At 55.0% G+C, this 25,424-nt stretch overlaps 1 protein-coding gene across 2 annotated transcripts in view; it reads left to right on the forward strand.

The window, feature by feature from the left end:
• The window catches only part of fndc3a (fibronectin type III domain containing 3A), a 185,004-nt gene that overhangs the window by 43,864 nt on the left and 115,716 nt on the right, over window positions 1-25,424 (forward strand). For both annotated transcript variants that reach the window (XM_038960994.1, XM_038960993.1), the window contains one exon: window positions 14,039-14,114. In XM_038960994.1, coding sequence (XP_038816922.1) covers window positions 14,039-14,114 — 76 coding nt within the window. The remainder of the gene's footprint in view (window positions 1-14,038; window positions 14,115-25,424) is intronic.

The following is a 25,424-nucleotide window of genomic DNA, read 5'->3' on the forward strand; positions in this document are numbered from 1 at the left end:
AACCCTAACCCCAACCCTTACTAACCCTAACCCCAACCCTTACTAACCCCAACCCCAACCCTCACTAACCCTAACCCCAACCCTCACTAACCCCAACCCCAACCCCCCACTAACCCCACACTAACCCCAACCCCACACTAACCCTCACCCCACACTAACCCCCACCCCACCCCACACTAACCCCCCACACCCCCACACTAACCCCAACCCCACACTAACCCCAACCCCACACTAACCCCACCCCACACTAACCCCCACCCCACACTAACCCCCACCCCACACTAACCCCAACCCCACACTAACCCCCACCCCACACTAACCCCCACCCCACACTAACCCCCAACCCCACACTAACCCCAACCCCACACTAACCCCCAACCCCACACTAACCCCCAACCCCACACTAACCCCCAACCCCACACTAACCCCCAACCCCACACTAACCCCCAACCCCACACTAACCCCCACCCCACACTACCCCAACCCCACACTAACCCCAACCCCAACCCCACACTAACCCCACCCCCACACTAACCCCACACTAACCCCAACCCCAACCCCACACTAACCCCACCCCCACACTAACCCCGCACTAACCCCAACCCCAACCCCACACTACCCCCAACCCCAACCCCAACCCCACACTACCCCCAACCCCACACTACCCCCCAACCCCACACTACCCCCAACCCCACACTACCCCAACCCCACACTACCCCCACCCCACACTAACCCCCACCCCACACTAACCCCCACCCCACACTAACCCCCACCCCACACTTTCCCCACACTAACCCCAACCCCACACTAACCCCAACCCCACACTAACCCCCACCCCAACCCCACCCCACCCCAACCCCACCCCACCCCAACCCCACACTAACCCCAACCCCACACTAACCCCAACCCCACACTAACCCTAACCCCACACTAACCCTAACCCCACACTAACCCTAACCCCACACTAACCCTAACCCCACACTAACACTAACCCCAACACTAACCCCACACTAACCCCACACTAACCCCACACTAACCCTAACCCCTTACTAACCCCACACTAACCCCAACCCCTTACTAACCCCACACTGACCCTAACCCCACACTAACCCTAACCCCACACTGACCCTAACCCCACACTAACCCTAACCCCACACTGACCCCAACCCCACACTAACCCCACACTGACCCCAACCCCACACTAACCCCACACTGACCCCAACCCCACACTAACCCCAACCCCACACTAACCCCAACCCCACACTGACCCCAACCCCACACTAACCCTAACCCCACACTAACCCTAACCCCACACTAACCCTAACCCCACACTAACCCCACCCTAACCCTAACCCCACACTAACCCCACACTAACACTAACCCCAACACTAACCCCACACTAACACTAACCCAACCCCACACTAACCCCAACCCCACACTAACCCCAACCCCACACTAACCCCAACCTCACACTAACCCCAACCCCTTACTAACCCCACACTAACCCCAACCCCTTACTAACCCCACACTGACCCTAACCCCACACTAACCCTAACCCCACACTGACCCCAACCCCACACTAACCCCAACCCCACACTAACCCCACACTGACCCCAACCCCACACTAACCCCAACCCCACACCAACCCCACACTAACCCCAACCCCAACCCCACACTAACCCCAACCCAACACTAACCCACACTAACCCACCCCAACCCCACACTAACCCCAACAACCCAACCCCACACTAACCCCACACTAACCCCACCCCAACCCCACACTAACCCCAACAACCCAACCCCACACTAACCCCACCCCCACACTAGCCCTAACCCCAACCCCACACTAACCCTAACCCCACACTAACCCTAACCCCACACTAACCCCAACCCCACACTAACCCCAACCCCAACCCCACACTAACCCCAACCCAACACTAACCCCACACTAACCCCACCCCAACCCCACACTAACCCCACACTAACCCCAACCCCAACCCCACACTAACCCCAACAACACCCCAACCCCACCCCAACCCCAACCCCACATTAACCCCACACTAACCCCAACCCCACACTAACCCCAACCCCACACTAACCCCACCCCCAACCCCACACTAACCCCACACTAACCCCAACCCCACACTAACCCCACCCCCAACCCCACACTAACCCCAACCCCACACTAACCCCAACAACACCCCAACCCCACACTAACCCCAACCCCACATTAACCCCACACTAACCCCAACCCCACACTAACCCCACCCCCAACCCCACATTAACCCCACACTAACCCAACCCCACACTAACCCCACCCCCAACCCCACACTAACCCCACACTAACCCCAACCCCACACTAACCCCACACTAACCCCAACCCCACCCTAACCCCAACCCCACATTAACCCAACACTAACCCCACCCTAACCCCAACCCCACCCTAACCCCAACCCCACACTAACCCCACCCCATACTAACCCCTCCCCAACCCCACACTAACCCCACCCCCACCCCCACACTAGCCCTAACCCCAACCCCACACTAACCCTAACCCCACACTAACCCCAACCCCACACTAACCCCAACCCCAACCCCACACTAACCCAACCCAACACTAACCCCACACTAACCCCACCCCAACCCCACACTAACCCCACACTAACCCCAACCCCACACTAACCCCAACAACACCCCAACCCCACCCCAACCCCAACCCCACACTAACCCCACACTAACCCCAACCCCACCCTAACCCCAACCCCACATTAACCCAACACTAACCCCACCCTAACCCCAACCCCACCCTAACCCCAACCCCACACTAACCCCACCCCATACTAACCCCTCCCCAACCCCACACTAACCCCACCCCCACACTAGCCCTAACCCCAACCCCACACTAACCCTAACCCCACACTAACCCCAACCCCACACTAACCCCAACCCCAACCCCACACTAACCCCAACCCAACACTAACCCCACCCCAACCCCACACTAACCCCACACTAACCCCAACCCCACACTAACCCCAACCCCACATTAACCCCACACTAACCCCAACCCCACACTAACCCCAACCCCACACTAACCCCACACTAACCCCACACTAACCCCAACCCCACACTAACCCCACCCCCAACCCCACACTAACCCCAACCCCACACTAACCCCAACAACACCCCAACCCCACACTAACCCCAACCCCACATTAACCCCACCCTAACCCCAACCCCACACTAACCCCACCCCATACTAACCCCTCCCCAACCCCACACTAACCCCACCCCACACTAGCCCTAACCCCAACCCCACACTAACCCTAACCCCACACTAACCCCAACCCCACACTAACCCCAACCCCAACCCCACACTAACCCCAACCCAACACTAACCCCACACTAACCCCACCCCAACCCCACACTAACCCCACACTAACCCCAACCCCACACTAACCCCACCCCAACCCCAACCCCACATTAACCCCACACTAACCCCAACCCCACACTAACCCCAACCCCACACTAACCCCACACTAACCCCACACTAACCCCAACCCCACACTAACCCCACCCCCAACCCCACACTAACCCCAACCCCACACTAACCCCAACAACACCCCAACCCCACACTAACCCCAACCCCACATTAACCCCACACTAACCCCAACCCCACACTAACCCCACCCCCAACCCCACATTAACCCCACACTAACCCCAACCCCACACTAACCCCACCCCCAACCCCACACTAACCCCACACTAACCCCAACCCCACACTAACCCCAACCCCACCCTAACCCCAACCCCACATTAACCCAACACTAACCCCACCCTAACCCCAACCCCACCCTAACCCCAACCCCACACTAACCCCACCCCATACTAACCCCTCCCCAACCCCACACTAACCCCACCCCATACTAACCCCTCCCCAACCCCAACCCCACACTAACCCCACCCCATACTAACCCCTCCCCAACCCCACACTAACCCCAACCCCACACTAACCCCACCCCACACTAACCCCAACCCCACACTAACCCCAACCCCACACTAACCCCACCCCACACTAACCCCCACCCCACACTAACCCCAACCCCACACTAACCCCAACCCCACACTAACCCCCAACCCCACACTAACCCCCAACCCCACACTAACCCCCAACCCCACACTAACCCCCAACCCCACACTAACCCCAACCCCACACTACCCCAACCCCACACTAACCCCAACCCCAACCCCACACTAACCCCACCCCCACACTAACCCCACACTAACCCCAACCCCAACCCACACTAACCCCACCCCCACACTAACCCCGCACTAACCCCAACCCCACCCCCACACTAACCCCGCACTAACCCCAACCCCACACTACCCCCAACCCCACACTACCCCCCAACCCCACACTACCCCCAACCCCACACTACCCCCAACCCCACACTACCCCCACCCCACACTAACCCCCACCCCACACTAACCCCCACCCCACACTAACCCCCACCCCACACTTTCCCCACACTAACCCCAACCCCACACTAACCCCAACCCCACACTAACCCCCACCCCAACCCCACCCCACCCCAACCCCACCCCACCCCAACCCCACACTAACCCCAACCCCACACTAACCCCAACCCCACACTAACCCTAACCCCACACTAACCCTAACCCCACACTAACCCTAACCCCACACTAACCCTAACCCCACACTAACACTAACCCCAACACTAACCCCACACTAACCCCACACTAACCCCACACTAACCCTAACCCCTTACTAACCCCACACTAACCCCAACCCCTTACTAACCCCACACTGACCCTAACCCCACACTAACCCTAACCCCACACTGACCCCAACCCCACACTAACCCCAACCCCACACTAACCCCACACTGACCCCAACCCCACACTAACCCCACACTGACCCCAACCCCACACTAACCCCAACCCCACACTAACCCCAACCCCACACTAACCCCAACCCCACACTGACCCCAACCCCACACTAACCCTAACCCCACACTAACCCTAACCCCACACTAACCCTAACCCCACACTAACCCCACCCTAACCCTAACCCCACACTAACCCCACACTAACACTAACCCCAACACTAACCCCACACTAACACTAACCCCAACCCCACACTAACCCCAACCCCACACTAACCCCAACCCCACACTAACCCCAACCCCACACTAACCCCAACCTCACACTAACCCCAACCTCACACTAACCCCAACCCCACACTAACCCCACCCCCTTACTAACCCCACACTAACCCCAACCCCTTACTAACCCCACACTGACCCTAACCCCACACTAACCCTAACCCCACACTGACCCCAACCCCACACTAACCCCAACCCCACACTAACCCCACACTGACCCCAACCCCACACTAACCCCAACCCCACACCAACCCCACACTAACCCCAACCCCAACCCCACACTAACCCCAACCCAACACTAACCCCACACTAACCCCACCCCAACCCCACACTAACCCCAACAACCCAACCCCACACTAACCCCACCCCCACACTAGCCCTAACCCCAACCCCACACTAACCCTAACCCCACACTAACCCTAACCCCACACTAACCCCAACCCCACACTAACCCCAACCCCAACCCCACACTAACCCCAACCCAACACTAACCCCACACTAACCCCACCCCAACCCCACACTAACCCCACACTAACCCCAACCCCAACCCCACACTAACCCCAACAACACCCCAACCCCACCCCAACCCCAACCCCACATTAACCCCACACTAACCCCAACCCCACACTAACCCCAACCCCACACTAACCCCACCCCCAACCCCACACTAACCCCACACTAACCCCAACCCCACACTAACCCCACCCCCAACCCCACACTAACCCCAACCCCACACTAACCCCAACAACACCCCAACCCCACACTAACCCCAACCCCACATTAACCCCACACTAACCCCAACCCCACACTAACCCCACCCCCAACCCCACATTAACCCCACACTAACCCCAACCCCACACTAACCCCACCCCCAACCCCACACTAACCCCACACTAACCCCAACCCCACACTAACCCCACACTAACCCCAACCCCACCCTAACCCCAACCCCACATTAACCCAACACTAACCCCACCCTAACCCCAACCCCACCCTAACCCCAACCCCACACTAACCCCACCCCATACTAACCCCTCCCCAACCCCACACTAACCCCACCCCCACCCCCACACTAGCCCTAACCCCAACCCCACACTAACCCTAACCCCACACTAACCCCAACCCCACACTAACCCCAACCCCAACCCCACACTAACCCCAACCCAACACTAACCCCACACTAACCCCACCCCAACCCCACACTAACCCCACACTAACCCCAACCCCACACTAACCCCAACAACACCCCAACCCCACCCCAACCCCAACCCCACACTAACCCCACACTAACCCCAACCCCACCCTAACCCCAACCCCACATTAACCCAACACTAACCCCACCCTAACCCCAACCCCACCCTAACCCCAACCCCACACTAACCCCACCCCATACTAACCCCTCCCCAACCCCACACTAACCCCACCCCCACACTAGCCCTAACCCCAACCCCACACTAACCCTAACCCCACACTAACCCCAACCCCACACTAACCCCAACCCCAACCCCACACTAACCCCAACCCAACACTAACCCCACCCCAACCCCACACTAACCCCACACTAACCCCAACCCCACACTAACCCCACCCCAACCCCAACCCCACATTAACCCCACACTAACCCCAACCCCACACTAACCCCAACCCCACACTAACCCCACACTAACCCCACACTAACCCCAACCCCACACTAACCCCAACCCACACTAACCCCAACCCCACACTAACCCCAACAACACCCCAACCCCACACTAACCCCAACCCCACATTAACCCCACCCTAACCCCAACCCCACACTAACCCCACCCCATACTAACCCCTCCCCAACCCCACACTAACCCCACCCCCACACTAGCCCTAACCCCAACCCCACACTAACCCTAACCCCACACTAACCCCAACCCCACACTAACCCCAACCCCAACCCCACACTAACCCCAACCCCAACCCCACACTAACCCCAACCCCACACTAACCCCACACTAACCCCACACCAACCCCACACTAACCCCACACTAACCCCAACCCCACACTAACCCCACCCCAACCCCAACCCCACATTAACCCCACACTAACCCCAACCCCACACTAACCCCACCCCCAACCCCACACTAACCCCAACCCCACACTAACCCCAACAACACCCCAACCCCACACTAACCCCAACCCCACATTAACCCCACACTAACCCCAACCCCACACTAACCCCACCCCCAACCCCACATTAACCCCACACTAACCCCAACCCCACACTAACCCCACACTAACCCCACCCCAACCCCACATTAACCCCACACTAACCCCAACCCCACACTAACCCTAACCCCACACTAACCCCAACCCCACACTAACCCCAACCCCACACTAACCCCACACTAACCCCACACTAACCCCAACCCCACACTAACCCCAACCCCACACTAACCCCAACCCCACACTAACCCCAACAACACCCCAACCCCACACTAACCCCAACCCCACATTAACCCCACCCTAACCCCAACCCCACACTAACCCCACCCCATACTAACCCCTCCCCAACCCCACACTAACCCCACCCCCACACTAGCCCTAACCCCAACCCCACACTAACCCTAACCCCACACTAACCCCAACCCCACACTAACCCCAACCCCAACCCCACACTAACCCCAACCCCAACCCCACACTAACCCCAACCCCACACTAACCCCACACTAACCCCACACCAACCCCACACTAACCCCACACTAACCCCAACCCCACACTAACCCCACCCCAACCCCAACCCCACATTAACCCCACACTAACCCCAACCCCACACTAACCCCAACCCCACACTAACCCCACACTAACCCCACACTAACCCCACCCCCAACCCCACACTAACCCCAACCCCACACTAACCCCAACAACACCCCAACCCCACACTAACCCCAACCCCACATTAACCCCACACTAACCCCAACCCCACACTAACCCCACCCCCAACCCCACATTAACCCCACACTAACCCCAACCCCACACTAACCCCACCCCCAACCCCACACTAACCCCACACTAACCCCAACCCCACACTAACCCCAACCCCACCCTAACCCCAACCCCACATTAACCCAACACTAACCCCACCCTAACCCCAACCCCACCCTAACCCCAACCCCACACTAACCCCACCCCATACTAACCCCTCCCAACCCCACACTAACCCCACCCCCACACTAGCCCTAACCCCAACCCCACACTAACCCTAACCCCACACTAACCCTAACCCCACACTAACCCCAACCCCACACTAACCCCAACCCCAACCCCACACTAACCCCAACCCAACACTAACCCCACACTAACCCCACCCCAACCCCACACTAACCCCACACTAACCCCAACCCCAACCCCACACTAACCCCAACAACACCCCAACCCCACCCCAACCCCAACCCCACATTAACCCCACACTAACCCCAACCCCACACTAACCCCAACCCCACACTAACCCCACCCCCAACCCCACACTAACCCCACACTAACCCCAACCCCACACTAACCCCACCCCCAACCCCACACTAACCCCAACCCCACACTAACCCCAACAACACCCCAACCCCACACTAACCCCAACCCCACATTAACCCCACACTAACCCCAACCCCACACTAACCCCACCCCCAACCCCACATTAACCCCACACTAACCCCAACCCCACACTAACCCCACCCCCAACCCCACACTAACCCCACACTAACCCCAACCCCACACTAACCCCACACTAACCCCAACCCCACCCTAACCCCAACCCCACATTAACCCAACACTAACCCCACCCTAACCCCAACCCCACCCTAACCCCAACCCCACACTAACCCCACCCCATACTAACCCCTCCCCAACCCCACACTAACCCCACCCCCACCCCCACACTAGCCCTAACCCCAACCCCACACTAACCCTAACCCCACACTAACCCCAACCCCACACTAACCCCAACCCCAACCCCACACTAACCCCAACCCAACACTAACCCCACACTAACCCCACCCCAACCCCACACTAACCCCACACTAACCCCAACCCCACACTAACCCCAACAACACCCCAACCCCACCCCAACCCCAACCCCACACTAACCCCACACTAACCCCAACCCCACCCTAACCCCAACCCCACATTAACCCAACACTAACCCCACCCTAACCCCAACCCCACCCTAACCCCAACCCCACACTAACCCCACCCCATACTAACCCCTCCCCAACCCCACACTAACCCCACCCCCACACTAGCCCTAACCCCAACCCCACACTAACCCTAACCCCACACTAACCCCAACCCCACACTAACCCCAACCCCAACCCCACACTAACCCCAACCCAACACTAACCCCACCCCAACCCCACCCCAACCCCAACCCCACATTAACCCCACACTAACCCCAACCCCACACTAACCCCAACCCCACACTAACCCCACACTAACCCCACACTAACCCCAACCCCACACTAACCCCAACCCCACACTAACCCCAACCCCACACTAACCCCAACAACACCCCAACCCCACACTAACCCCAACCCCACATTAACCCCACCCTAACCCCAACCCCACACTAACCCCACCCCATACTAACCCCTCCCCAACCCCACACTAACCCCACCCCCACACTAGCCCTAACCCCAACCCCACACTAACCCTAACCCCACACTAACCCCAACCCCACACTAACCCCAACCCCAACCCCACACTAACCCCAACCCCAACCCCACACTAACCCCAACCCCACACTAACCCCACACTAACCCCACCCCAACCCCACACTAACCCCACACTAACCCCAACCCCACACTAACCCCACACTAACCCCAACCCCACACTAACCCCACCCCAACCCCAACCCCACATTAACCCCACACTAACCCCAACCCCACACTAACCCCAACCCCACACTAACCCCACACTAACCCCACACTAACCCCAACCCCACACTAACCCCACCCCCAACCCCACACTAACCCCAACCCCACACTAACCCCAACAACACCCCAACCCCACACTAACCCCAACCCCACATTAACCCCACACTAACCCCAACCCCACACTAACCCCAACCCCACATTAACCCCACCCTAACCCCAACCCCACACTAACCCCACCCCATACTAACCCCTCCCCAACCCCACACTAACCCCACCCCCACACTAGCCCTAACCCCAACCCCACACTAACCCTAACCCCACACTAACCCCAACCCCACACTAACCCCAACCCCAACCCCACACTAACCCCAACCCCAACCCCACACTAACCCCAACCCCACACTAACCCCACACTAACCCCACCCCAACCCCACACTAACCCCACACTAACCCCAACCCCACACTAACCCCACACTAACCCCAACCCCACACTAACCCCACCCCAACCCCAACCCCACATTAACCCCACACTAACCCCAACCCCACACTAACCCCAACCCCACACTAACCCCACACTAACCCCACACTAACCCCAACCCCACACTAACCCCACCCCCAACCCCACACTAACCCCAACCCCACACTAACCCCAACAACACCCCAACCCCACACTAACCCCAACCCCACATTAACCCCACACTAACCCCAACCCCACACTAACCCCACCCCCAACCCCACATTAACCCCACACTAACCCCAACCCCACACTAACCCCACCCCCAACCCCACACTAACCCCACACTAACCCCAACCCCACACTAACCCCAACCCCACCCTAACCCCAACCCCACATTAACCCAACACTAACCCCACCCTAACCCCAACCCCACCCTAACCCCAACCCCACACTAACCCCACCCCATACTAACCCCTCCCCAACCCCACACTAACCCCACCCCATACTAACCCCTCCCCAACCCCAACCCCACACTAACCCCACCCCATACTAACCCCTCCCCAACCCCACACTAACCCCAACCCCACACTAACCCCAACCCCACACTAACCCCAACCCCACACTAACCCCAACCCCACACTAACCCCAACCCCACACTAACCCCACCCTAACCCCTCCCCAACCCCAACCCCACACTAACCCCTCCCCAACCCCAACCCCACACTAACCCCTCCCCAACCCCAACCTAACCCCAACCCCAACCTCACACTAACCCTAACCCCAACCCCTCCCCAAACCCAACCTAAACCCCACACTAACCCTAACCCCCACCCCACACTAACCCTACCCAACCCCACACTAACCCTACCCACCCCCACACTAACCCCAACCCCACACTAACCCTACCCAACCCCACACTAACCCCAACCCCACACTAACCCCAACCCCACACTAACCCCAACCCCACACTAACCCCAACCCCACACTAACCCCAACCCCACACTAACCCCACCCCCACACTAACCCCAACCCCACACTAACCCCAACCCCACACTAACCCCAACCCCACACTAACCCCAACCCCACACTAACCCCAACCCCACACTAACCCCAACCCCACACTAACCCCAACCCCACACTAACCCCAACCCCACACTAACCCCAACCCCACACTAACCCCACCCCCAACCCCACACTAACCCCAACCCCACACTAACCCTAACCCCACACTAACCCCACACTAACCCCAACCCCACACTAACCCCACCCCCAACCCCACACTAACCCCACCCCCAACCCCACACTAACCCCACCCCCAACCCCACACTAACCCCAACCCCACACTAACCCCAACCCCAACCCCACACTAACCCCAACCCCACACTAACCCCAACCCCACACTAACCCCAACCCCACACTAACCCCAACCCCACACTAACCCCACCCCCACACTAACCCCACCCCCAACCCCACACTAACCCCAACCCCACACTAACCCCACACTAACCCCAACCCCACACTAACCCCAACCCCACACTAACCCTAACCCCACACTAACCCTAACCCCACACTAACCCTAACCCCACACTAACCCTAACCCCACACTAACCCCACACTAACCCCAACCCCACACTAACCCTAACCCCACACTAACCCCACACTAACCCCAACCCCACACTAACCCCAACCCCACACTAACCCCAACCCCACACTAACCCCAACCCCACACTAACCCCAACCCCACACTAACCCCAACCCCACACTAACCCCAACCCCACACTAACCCCACCCCCACACTAACCCCACACTAACCCCAACCCCACACTAACCCCAACCCCACACTAACCCCACACTAACCCTAACCCCACACTAACCCCACACTAACCCCAACCCCACACTAACCCCAACCCCACACTAACTCCACACTAACCCCAACCCCACACTAACCCTAACCCCACACTAACCCCACCCCCACACTAACCCCACCCCCACACTAACCCCACACTAACCCCACCCCCACACTAACCCCACACTAACCCCACCCCACACTAACCCCAACCCCACACTAACCCTAACCCCACACTAACCCCAACCCCACACTAACCCCACACTAACCCTAACCCCACACTAACCCCACACTAACCCTAACCCCACACTAACCCCACACTAGCCCCAACCCCACACTAGCCCCAACCCCACACTAACCCCACACTAACCGTAACCCCACACTAACCCCACACTAACCCCAACCCCACACTAACCCTAACCCCACACTAACCCCACACTAACCCCAACCCCACACTAACCCTAACCCCACACTAACCCTACCCCCACACTAACCCCACACTAACCCCACCCCACACTAACCCCAACCCCACACTAACCCCACACTAACCCTAACCCCACACTAACAACCCCAACCCCACACTAACCCCACACTAACCCTAACCCCACACTAACCCCACACTAGCCCCAACCCCACACTAACCCCACACTAGCCCCAACCCCACACTAACCCCACACTAACCGTAACCCCACACTAACCCCAACCCCACACTAACCCTAACCCCACACTAACCCCACACTAACCCCAACCCCACACTAACCCTAACCCCACACTAACCCTAACCCCACACTAACCCCACACTAACCCCAACCCCACACTAACCCCAACCCCACACTAACCCTAACCCCATACTAACCCCAACCCCAACCCCACACTAACCCCACCCCAACCCCACATGTCACTGATTTGAAGAAGCTTTCAGTGGCTCATATTTTAAATCAACATGTAACATGGCTGGTAAATATGGCTGTCTGTTCCTGACTGTAAACGGGGTTAAATCAACATGTAACATGGCTGGTAAATAAGGCTGTCTGTTCCTGACTGTAAACGGGGTTAAATCAACATGTAACATGGCTGGTAAATATGGCTGTCTGTTCCTGACTGTAAACGGGGTTAAATCAACATGTAACATGGCTGGTAAATAAGGCTGTCTGTTCCTGACTGTAAACGGGGTTAAATCGACATGTAACATGGCTGGTAAATAAGGCTGTCTGTTCCTGATTGTAAACGGGGTTAAATCAACATGTAACATGGCTGGTAAATATGGCTGTCTGTTCCTGACTGTAAACGGGGTTAAATCAACATGTAACATGGCTGGTAAATATGGCTGTCTGTTCCTGACTGTAAACGGGGTTAAATCAACATGTAACATGGCTGGTAAATATGGCTGTCTGTTCCTGACTGTAAACGGGGTTAAATCAACATGTAACATGGCTGGTAAATATGGCTGTCTGTTCCTGACTGTAAACAGGGTTGAGTTCATTGGGACCATACTGTGGAAAAACATTTTAAAATGGACAATCAAAACAAGTGTTTCTCATTGGACAAGTTCAGGTAGTCCCTGGCCGTTACCGTCTTATGTTGTTTATTATTTTCGTGTTGTGTCGTGAACACCTGTGTGATGTCATTATACAGGTGTTTGATGTGTTTCTCTCCACAGGTAATCCTGGTGCAGGTGAACCCAGGTGAGGCCTTCACTATACGGCGAGAGGATGGTCAGTTTCAGTGTATCACAGGTAAGACACTCTACAAATAGTTGTACTCCTTTTAGTTCTCTCCTACAGACGGCTCGAGGGGTTAATAAAGCTGCTGGATTCACTAATAAAGGGTGTTCATTCATTAGGGCAAATGTTTTAAAAAGTTTTGCAATGGGAAACAAAATTTAAGATTAACTTATTCAGTACAGATAGTTCCGACCTGAGCATGACCCAGTACTTCCCAAGTGTCGCTATCTCTCTCGCTCGCTGTCTCTCTCGCTCGCTTCTCTCTCGCTCGCTGTCTCTCTCGCTCGCTGTCTCTCTCGCTCGCTGTCTCTCTCGCTCGCTGTCTCTCGCTCGCTGTCTCTCGCCCGCTGTCTCTCGCCCGCTGTCTCTCGCCCGCTGTCTCTCGCCCGCTGTCTCTCGCCCGCTGTCTCTCGCCCGCTGTCTCTCGCCCGCTGTCTCTCGCCCGCTGTCTCTCGCCCGCTGTCTCTCGCCCGCTGTCTCTCTCGCCCGCTGTCTCTCTCGTTCGCTATCTCTCGTTCTCTCTCTCGTTCGCTATCTCTCGTTCTCTCTCTCGTTCGCTATCTCTCGTTCTCTCTCTCGTTCGCTATCTCTCGTTCTCTCTCTCGTTCGCTATCTCTCGTTCTCTCTCTCGTTCGCTATCTCTCGTTCTCTCTCTCGTTCGCTATCTCTCGTTCTCTCTCTCGTTCGCTATCTCTCGTTCTCTCTCTCGTTCGCTATCTCTCGTTCTCTCTCTCGTTCGCTATCTCTCGTTCTCTCTGTCTGACTGTTTTAATTTGACAGATGATTGAGCGAGCTGTGTGCTGATATACTATCATGTCAAATCACTGTTTGCTGTAATTGCAGTGTGTTTCTGTGTTTGTAGTGCAGTCACACGATAGCGACAGAGTCTGTGTCTGTTAGAATGAGATGTGGTTGAGACCCTGTTAGTCATCCCTCTCTGCTCTGTCAGGGAGTGTGAGGAGCGCAGGCAGGCTTTGTGATGCGTGAACACACACACACACACACACACACACACACACACACACACACACACACACACACACACACGGGATGTGCATCTTTCCCGTTCAAGATGATTCGATATGTTTCTAGATACATGGGCTCCGATACGATACAGGAATGTTATGTTTTATTTTGAACTGATTCGGTGTGGTTCAGTTTGATTCGAGGAACAAATCAATGCACTAACATTTATTTTCCATTCTAAATCAAAATCTGCTGCTAATGGAGCTCTGAGCTGACATGTCCAGCCATCATCCACTAAGTATTTTGTTATTTTTGCAGAATAATAGTGTGAGACTAGTAATGTATCAATATTTATCTTTATAAATTAGCTATGACGAAGCCTAGCAAATTAATATATAGCAGATCTTTGGATTTCACCCTCGTCATCAAATGGTTTCCCAAATCGAATTGTATTTGTCACAAGCACGAATACAACAATCTTACCGTGAAATGCTTACTTACGAGCCCTTAACCAACAACAGATTTCCGATTGTTATGTTAACTTGAAATCGGCCCTAATTAATCGGCCATTCCGATTAATCGGTCGACCTCTAGTACGTGCAGTCACTGTGGGGACGTCGTCAATCTACTTACTGATGAAGCCAATGACTGAGGTGTTGTACTTCTCAATGCCATTGGATGAATCCCGGAAACATATTCCAGTCTGTGACGGCAAAACAGTCCTGTAGCTTCCGCGTCATCTGACCACTTCTGTATTGAGCTACTCACTGGTACTTCCTGCTTTAGTTTTTGCCGGTAAGCAGGAATCAGGACGATAGAATTATGATCAGATTTGCCAAATGGATGGAGAACTTTGTTATGCGTCTGTGTGTGGAGTGAAGGTCGTCTAGAGTTTTATTTAAAAATGTTTCTCTCTGGTTGCACATGTGACATGCTGGTAGAAATGAGGTAAAACAGATTTAAGTCCCTGGCCAATAGGAGCGCCGCTTCTCAATGCTTTCTTCTTTGAGTGCGGTCTTAGTGCCAGCATCGGTTTGTGTTGGTAAATAGACGGCTACGAAGAATATAGATGAAAACTCTCTTGATAGTGTGGTCTACAGCTTATCATGAGGTATTCTACCTCAGGCGAGCAATACTTTGAGACTTAATATTAGACATCGCTCACCTGCTATTATGATCCCCGCCCCTCGTCTTATCGGAGGTAGCTGTTCTCTCTTGACGATGCATGGAAAACCCAGCAGAATGTATATTATTAATGTTCTCGACATAACTGATTACAGACTGAGGTGCTTCATGGTTTGGGTGGGGGGGGGACATAACTGATTACAGTCTCTCTCTTCTCTCTCGCTCTCTCTCGCTCTCTCTCTCGCTCTCCTGCGCTCTATGCTTCCTATAAAGCAGGGAAACTGGGTGTATGAAGGATGTCCCCAGGGAAACTGGGTGTAGGAAGGGAAACTTTGAATGTTACAGATTGAAATGTAAGAAATTGACCACTTTTCACGTTTCACCTCTTTAACAGCACTGGACAGGCTGTCTATTCACCCTCTTTAACAGAGCTCTAGACAGGCTCTCTTTTCTTCCATCTCCCCTTCCAGACCCACTGCGTCCCCTCCTTCGTTTGATCCACTGTTCATTACACGTCATCCCAGTCCTCTCTCCCACCCCCCCATCCCCATGATGAGCTCAGTGCTCTGGCTAGTTTCTCTACTTAGAGCTAGAGGTGGGCCAGCCTGACTGACGAGACTCAGTCTGATGTGGTACTCAACAAAGGAGAGATGTCAGACTAGAGGTGGTGGTCTCTCTATCAGCAGAGTTAGGTGTCAGACGAGGAGAGGGGAGAGTGGAGGAGAGGGGAGAGTGGAGGAGAGGGTGGAGGGGAGGAGAGAGTGGAGGGGAGGGGAGAGTGGAGGGGAGGGGAGAGTGGAGGGGAGGGGAGAGTGGAGGGGAGTGGAGGGGAGTGGAGGGGAGTGGAGGGGAGAGGAGGGGAGAGGAGAGGGGAGGAGAGGATCAATGGAGGGCTGGAGCTCTGCTGCTTATTGCTCCCTCTCTGTCACAGAGTGGTCTCTTTTCTCAGTGACGTGCATGGAGGGATGACTCACTGCTCATGGAGCAGGGAGGCGGGGGGGGGGGGGGGTGTGTGTTCCCCGTGTATGTGTTTTGTGCATGTGTTCCTGTGTGCGTGTGTTTTAACCATGCAATTTGATACAGCTGAGAAACCAGGAGGTGTGTGTGTCGGTCGTTCTCTCCCAGATCTATTTGTGTTTCATTCATGTATTTTTAGCAGCTGGAAGTGCGTAATGTGTTTCCAACTACCTAATGGACTGCTTAATATGAAGAGACCATCTGGTAAGAAGAAGTAAAATAACATATCCATTATGATGTTTGACATCTTCCATGGGGGAGCGAGAAGGACAGAGAGTTGATTGAGCTGGAGTGTGTGTGTGCACCACTCAGGGCATGGCGATAACCAGCAGCCATTTTGAATTAGTTTCCCAACATAGGGCCCTGAATCCTGTCCCCTTTCAACACACGTTACTCGCGTCACACACACACACTAACTGCCCGCTGGGTATGTTCACGCCACAAGGGGTGGGGCGTAGGGCAGTTGATCGTATTACCACCACACCGAAGGTCACGTGTCATGAAGGCCTGGTCAAATTCCACTTGATTGTTTAGTCACGGTAATTAGGCTTCTCCAAGCTCTGATGCTGCTGATGGTCATTAGAAGCCTACCAAACTTGCTAACTGCCTGGTACTCAGCACTCTGTTGTCCCGTTAATCACTCTGACATCAATGCAAATGTAATGGAAAATGTAATCAAACACTTCATGAGAGCCTATGAGCTCATGTTGCGCAACATTTCAATAGGCTATGCAATTGTGCGCGAACAGAGTGATGGCCTCTAATAAAAAGAGGAGGCCTACTGTATTTATATCTCTACTTTCCTAATATTAAGCACATTGCTTATCTTTACAACAGGAGTATAGTCTACCTGGCTGACATGAAAATGAACCAAGGGGAAAAGCCTCCTCCATTTGCTATTTAAGTGCAAAGATGACATGTGTTTTTCCCGCTGCTCCTGTTTCCAGACAGGTGCGTGATAATGGTCCATTCTAAATCAAAACAAATTTCACACATTTATTATTTAGTATATGTAAAGACAAGATTAAATCAAGAATAGTTTGATGGGTGACAATATTAGCCTATCACTTGTGATTGATATATTATCACTTATGAATGAGGCCCAGCTTGGGTGCAGTCAGGCAAGAAACAGGGCATGCCTCTTTTTTTTTTTTTTTTTTTTTTTTTGCAAAGTTTTTCAAAATCATAATCGCACACCTCATGTAGCCTAGCCCAGAGGCCTATATGTTTGGATATGGTTTGTATCACAACTAAAGAGGCCAAATAACTTCTTAAAATGAAGCACATTAATCTACTTCACAAGGGGTGTAGAGCCTAACTGGCATACATAAACAGTGTGTGAGTTTTAAGTTTGGGGAAGATCATTTTCACCATAAAAATGCACCTTTATAATAAAAGCATTACATGCTTACGTCGGTCTGCATTACATCGGTCTGTAATCAGTGTTTTCATGCTAATTGATTACATTTTGGAAACATTTGCGCTGATAGCCTACTGCAGTGTGCGCAGTGCTGCACTTAGAATGTGAAGAAATAGCTAATAGTTTATCAACATTTTAAGCTAAATGTTCTGATCTGTTTCGTCAGCCTTATTGCTTGTGGTTGTATTAGTCTGGGACACGATAGATCCCAGACTGTGTTTGGAATATTTATTTCTCGCATAGAATAGGTCAACTTTTGTACTATGGGGGATAGTTGTTCCACATAGACTAGTGCTTTTGCTGTTCGTTAAGTCTACTCATCTTGTTGGATGATGAAAAGTTATTGTGTACAGTTGTTCCAATATCTTCAATGTGCTCCTCGGAATTGGATAAGGACGTGCGCAAGAAGGGCCCGACGCGGCGCCCCGGGGAGAAGGGCCCGACGCGGCGCCCCGGGGAGAAGGGCCCGACGCGGCGCCCCGGGGAGAAGGGCCCGACGCGGCGCCCCGGGGAGAAGGGCCCGACGCGGCGCCCCGGGGAGAAGGGCCCGACGCGGCGCCAAATGGCATAGCCAGATCAGGACCTAACATAAGGACAACTCAAGAGAATGCTATTCTGTTCTTCTGAAATAGGCTACATTTTCTTCATTTCATGTTTCTTTAGACTTTGTCTAAAATAAATCTTATTATCTTCAAATAGGTCTAGTATAAAAGGCCACACACCCACCAGCAGTCCATTCACAGCATCTGCATTGATTATGCTGCCTGTGTGTGTGTCTCGGCTTGTTTCTATCTGTTTGAGATGGAGGGAGCCACCTCCGCAGTGGCCCGCGAGTGGGCAGGAGGCAAGGACACTCAGGCAGCGCTAACACGACACACGCAGCGCCGACACACGCAGCGCCGACACACGCAGCGCCGACACACGCAGCGCCAACACACGCAGCGCCAACACACGCAGCGCCAACACACGCAGCGCCAACACACGCAGCGCCAACACACGCAGCGCCAACACACGCAGCGCCAACACACGCAGCGCCAACACACGCAGCGCCAACACAACACACACGCAGCGCCAACACAACACACACGCAGCGCCAACACAACACACACGCAGCGCCAACACAACACACACGCAGCGCCAACACGCACAGAGCGACAGCACAACACGCATACAGCCACAACACGCGTAGAGCGACAGCACAACACGCATACAGCCACAACACGCGTAGAGCGACAGCACAACACGCGTAGAGCGACAGCACCACACGCATACAGCCACAACACGCGTAGAGCGACAGCACCACACGCATACAGCCACAACACGCGTAGAGCGACGGCACCACACGCATACAGCCACAACACGCGTAGAGCGACGGCACAACACGCATACAGCCACAACACGCGTAGAGCGACGGCACCACACGCATACAGCCACAACACGCGTAGAGCGACGGCACAACACGCATACAGCCACAACACGCGTAGAGCGACGGCACCACACGCATACAGCCACAACACGCGTAGAGCGACAGCACAACACGCATACAGCCACAACACGCGTAGAGCGACAGCACCACACGCATACAGCCACAACACGCGTAGAGCGACGGCACCACACGCATACAGCCACAACACGCGTAGAGCGACAGCACAACACACGCAGCGCCAACGCAACACGCATAGAGCGTCAGCGCAACACGCATAGAGCGTCAGCGCAACACGCATAGAGCGTCAGTGCAACACGCACGCAGCGCCAACGCAACGCAACACGCATAGAGCGCCAGCGCAACACGCATAGAGCGCCAGCGCAACACGCATAGAGCGCCAGCGCAACACGCATAGAGCGCCAGCGCAACACGCATAGAGCGACAACACAACACGCATAGAGCGACAACACATACAGCGACAGCGCAACACGCATAGAGCCACAACGCAACACGCATAGAGCGACAACGCAACACGCATAGAGCCACAACGCAACACGCATAGAGCCACAACGCAACACGCATAGAGCCACAACGCAACACGCATAGAGCCACAACGCAACACGCATAGAGCGGCAACACGCATAGAGCGGCAACACGCATAGAGCGGCAACACGCATAGAGCGGCAACACGCATAGAGCGGCAACACGCAACACGCATAGAGCGGCAGCGCAAACACGCATAGAGCGACAGCGCAACACGCATAGAGCGACAGCGCAACACGCATAGAGCGACAGCGCAACACGCATAGAGCCACAACGCAACACGCATAGAGCCACAGCGCAACACGCATAGAGCCACAGCGCAACACGCATACAGCCACAACACGCGTAGAGCGACAGCCCAACACGCATACAGCCACAACACGCGTAGAGCGACAGCCCAACACGCATACAGCCACAACACGCGTAGAGCGACAGCACAACACGCATACAGCCACAACACGCGTAGAGCGACAGCACAACACGCATACAGCGACAGCACAACACGCATACAGCCACAACACGCGTAGAGCGACAGCACAACACACACGCAGCGCCAACGCAACACGCATAGAGCGTCAGCGCAACACGCATAGAGCATCAGCGCAACACGCACGCAGCGCCAACGCAACACGCATAGAGCGCCAACGCAACACGCATAGAGTGCCAGCGCAACACGCATAGAGCGCCAACGCAACACGCATAGAGCGACAGCGCAACACGCATAGAGCCACAGCGCAACTCGCATAGAGCCACAGCGCAACACGCATAGAGCCACAGCGCAACACGCATAGAGCCACAGCGCAACACGCATAGAGCCACAGCGCAACACGCATAGAGCCACAGCGCAACACGCATAGAGCCACAGCGCAACACGCATAGAGCCACAGCGCAACACGCATAGAGCCACAGCGCAACACGCATAGAGCCACAGCGCAACACGCATAGAGCCACAACGCAACACGCATAGAGCCACAACGCAACACGCATAGAGCCACAACGCAACACGCATAGAGCCACAACGCAACACGCATAGAGCCACAACGCAACACGCATAGAGCCACAACGCAACACGCATAGAGCCACAACGCAACACGCATAGAGCCACAACGCAACACGCATAGAGCCACAACGCAACACGCATAGAGCCACAACGCATAGAGCCACAACGCATAGAGCCACAACGCATAGAGCCACAACGCATAGAGCCACAACGCATAGAGCCACAACGCATAGAGCCACAACGCATAGAGCCACAACGCATAGAGCCACAACACGCATAGAGCCACAACACGCATAGAGCCACAACACGCATAGAGCCACAACACGCATAGAGCCACAACACGCATAGAGCCACAACACGCATAGAGCCACAACACGCATAGAGCCACAACACGCATAGAGCCACAACACGCATAGAGCCACAACACGCATAGAGCCACAACACGCATAGAGCCACAACACGCATAGAGCCACAACACGCATAGAGCCACAACACGCATAGAGCCACAACACGCATAGAGCCACAACACGCATAGAGCCACAACACATAGAGCCACAACACGCATAGAGCGACTGCTAACATTGACTTCCAGTCATTTTCTCCCCCCCTTCTGGTCCAATGGATTTGTTTATTTTCGATTGCTTCTGCATGGAATCATTAGGTTGTCTTAACCTTTTCTATCTAGGCTACAGTACATGCATGAGTACAGCCCCACAGAGACGGGAACACACACACACACACACACACACACACACACACACACACACACACACAGACTGTTCATTCACAGCATCTGCAGTGAGTGGCTTTCAGAATGAACGAGCTTGTGACTCATTCTCTCACTGTTGTCCGGTTCCAGGGGGAGGGAGGGATGGATGGAGAGGGAGATGGCGAGGGGGGGATGGTTCCAGGGGGAGGGAGGGATGGATGGAGAGGGAGATGGCGAGGGGGGGATGGTTCCAGGGGGAGGGAGGGATGGATGGAGAGGGAGATGGCGAGGGGGGGATGGTTCCAGGGGGAGGGAGGGATGGATGGAGAGGGAGATGGGGAGGGGGGGATGGTTCCAGGGGGAGGGAGGGATGGATGGAGAGGGAGATGGCGAGGGGGGGATGGTGAGAAGCAGAATCACCTGTTTGTTTTTGTTTTGGATGTGTTTAGTAGAAGGTGGAGACAGTTCTCTGAGAAAGGGAGAGAGGGGGAAAAAGAGACAGGAGAGTCGATGGTCTTTGTACTTGCTACATCATCTCAGTGCTGTCTGTGTCAAATCAAATGGTAAATGCGCCGAATACAACAGGTGTACACTTTACCTTCAAATGCTTTACTTACGAGCCTTATCCACACAATGCAGGGTTAAAAACTGTGTGTGAGAGAGAGAGAGAACTGCTGGCTATGTATACCAGCCCATAACACTCACCCCTCTCTCTCTCATCCCAATCTTCCCTCCATCCCTCTCTCTCTCTGTCCTGTCTCTTTCTCACCCCCTCTCTCTCTCATCCCAATCTTCCCTCCATCCCTCCCCATCTCTGTCCTGTCTCTTTCTCACCCCCCTCTCTCATCCCAATCTTCCCTCCATCCCTCCCCATCTCTGTCCTGTCTCTCACCCTCTCTCTCTCATCCCAATCTTCCCTCTATATCTGTCCTGTCTCTTTCTCACCCCTCTCTCTCTCATCCCAATCTTCCCTCCATCCCTCCCTATTTCTGTCCTGTCTCTCTCTCATCCCAATCTTCCCTCCATCCCTCCCTATTTCTGTCCTGTCTCTCTCTCATCCCAATCTTCCCTCCATCCCTCCCTATTTCTGTCCTGTCTCTTTCTCACCCCCTCTCTCTCTCATCCCAATCTTCCCTCCATCCCTCCCCATCTCTGTCCTGTCTCTTTCTCACCCCTCTCTCTCTCATCCCAATCTTCCCTCCATCCCTCCCCATCTCTGTCCTGTCTCTCACCCCTCTCTCTCTCATCCCAATCTTCCCTCCATCCCTCCCCATCTCTGTCCTGTCTCTTTCTCACCCCCTCTCTCTCTCATCCCAATCTTCCCTCCATCCCTCCCCATCTCTGTCCTGTCTCTTTCTCACCCCTCTCTCTCTCATCCCAATCTTCCCTCCATCCCTCCCCATCTCTGTCCTGTCTCTCACCCCCTCTCTCTCTCATCCCAATCTTCCCTCCATCCCTCCCCATCTCTGTCCTGTCTCTTTCTCACCCCTCTCTCTCTCATCCCAATCTTCCCTCCATCCCTCCCCATCTCTGTCCTGTCTCTTTCTCACCCCTCTCTCTCTCATCCCAATCTTCCCTCCATCCCTCCCCATCTCTGTCCTGTCTCTCACCCCCCTCTCTCTCTCATCCCAATCTTCCCTCCATCCCTCCCCATCTCTGTCCTGTCTCACCCCCTCTCTCTCTCATCCCAATCTTCCCTCCATCCCTCCCCATCTCTGTCCTGTCTCTCACCCCCTCTCTCTCTCATCCCAATCTTCCCTCCATCCCTCCCCATCTCTGTCCTGTCTCACCCCCTCTCTCTCTCATCCCAATCTTCCCTCCATCCCTCCCCATCTCTGTCCTGTCTCTTTCTCACCCCCTCTCTCTCTCATCCCAATCTTCCCTCCATCCCTCCCCATCTCTGTCCTGTCTCTCACCCCCCTCTCTCTCTCATCCCAATCTTCCCTCCACCCCTCCCCATCTCTGTCCTGTCTCACCCCCTCTCTCTCTCATCCCAATCTTCCCTCCATCCCTCCCCATCTCTGTCCTGTCTCTCACCCCCCTCTCTCTCTCATCCCAATCTTCCCTCTATCCCTCCCCATCTCTGTCCTGTCTCTTTCTCACCCCCTCTCTCTCTCATCCCAATCTTCCCTCCATCCCTCCCCATCTCTGTCCTGTCTCTCACCCCTCTCTCTCTCATCCCAATCTTCCCTCCATCCCTCCCCATCTCTGTCCTGTCTCTTTCTCACCCCTCTCTCTCTCATCCCAATCTTCCCTCCATCCCTCCCCATCTCTGTCCTGTCTCTTTCTCACCCCTCTCTCTCTCATCCCAATCTTCCCTCCATCCCTCCCCATCTCTGTCCTGTCTCTTTCTCACCCCTCTCTCTCATCCCAATCTTCCCTCCATCCCTCCCCATCTCTGTCCTGTCTCACCCCCTCTCTCTCTCATCCCAATCTTCCCTCCATCCCTCCCCATCTCTGTCTCTTTCTCACCCCCTCTCTCTCTCATCCCAATCTTCCCTCCATCCCTCCCCATCTCTGTCCTGTCTCACCCCCTCTCTCTCTCATCCCAATCTTCCCTCCATCCCTCCCTATTTCTGTCCTGTCTCTTTCTCACCCCTCTCTCTCTCATCCCAATCTTCCCTCTATATCTGTCCTGTCTCTTTCTCACCCCTCTCTCTCTCTCTCTCTCTCTCTCTCTCTCTCCCTCTCCCATGAACGTCCCAGGGATTCTGAGGAGGAGAAGTGGAATTAGAATCTCCAGGTTCTTAAATTGTATAACCGGATTAACAAATTGGTCCCCTGTGTATTATTACCATCTCTCTATGGGTTTCTCTCTCTCTCCTCTCTGTTAATCTGGACCCCAGCCCTTAGTGGCATTATTAACCTGAGTCCTCTGGCCAGGACTTCTCTGCTCTGTCTCCCTCTCTCTCTACGTCTCTACCTCTACTTCTCTCCTCTAGCTCTTTCCCTCGCTCCGTCTTCTCTCCGTCTCTACCTCTCTCTCCCTCTACCTCTCTCTCCCTCTACCTCTTTCCCCCTCTACCTCTCTCTCCCTCTACCTCTTTCCCCCTCTACCTCTTTCCCCCTCTACGTCTCGCCTCTCCCTCGCTCCGTCTTCTCTCTGTCTCAATTCA

This window comes from Salvelinus namaycush, chromosome 23 (assembly GCF_016432855.1).
Source record: "Salvelinus namaycush isolate Seneca chromosome 23, SaNama_1.0, whole genome shotgun sequence".
Classification (NCBI taxonomy): Eukaryota; Metazoa; Chordata; class Actinopteri; order Salmoniformes; family Salmonidae; genus Salvelinus; species Salvelinus namaycush.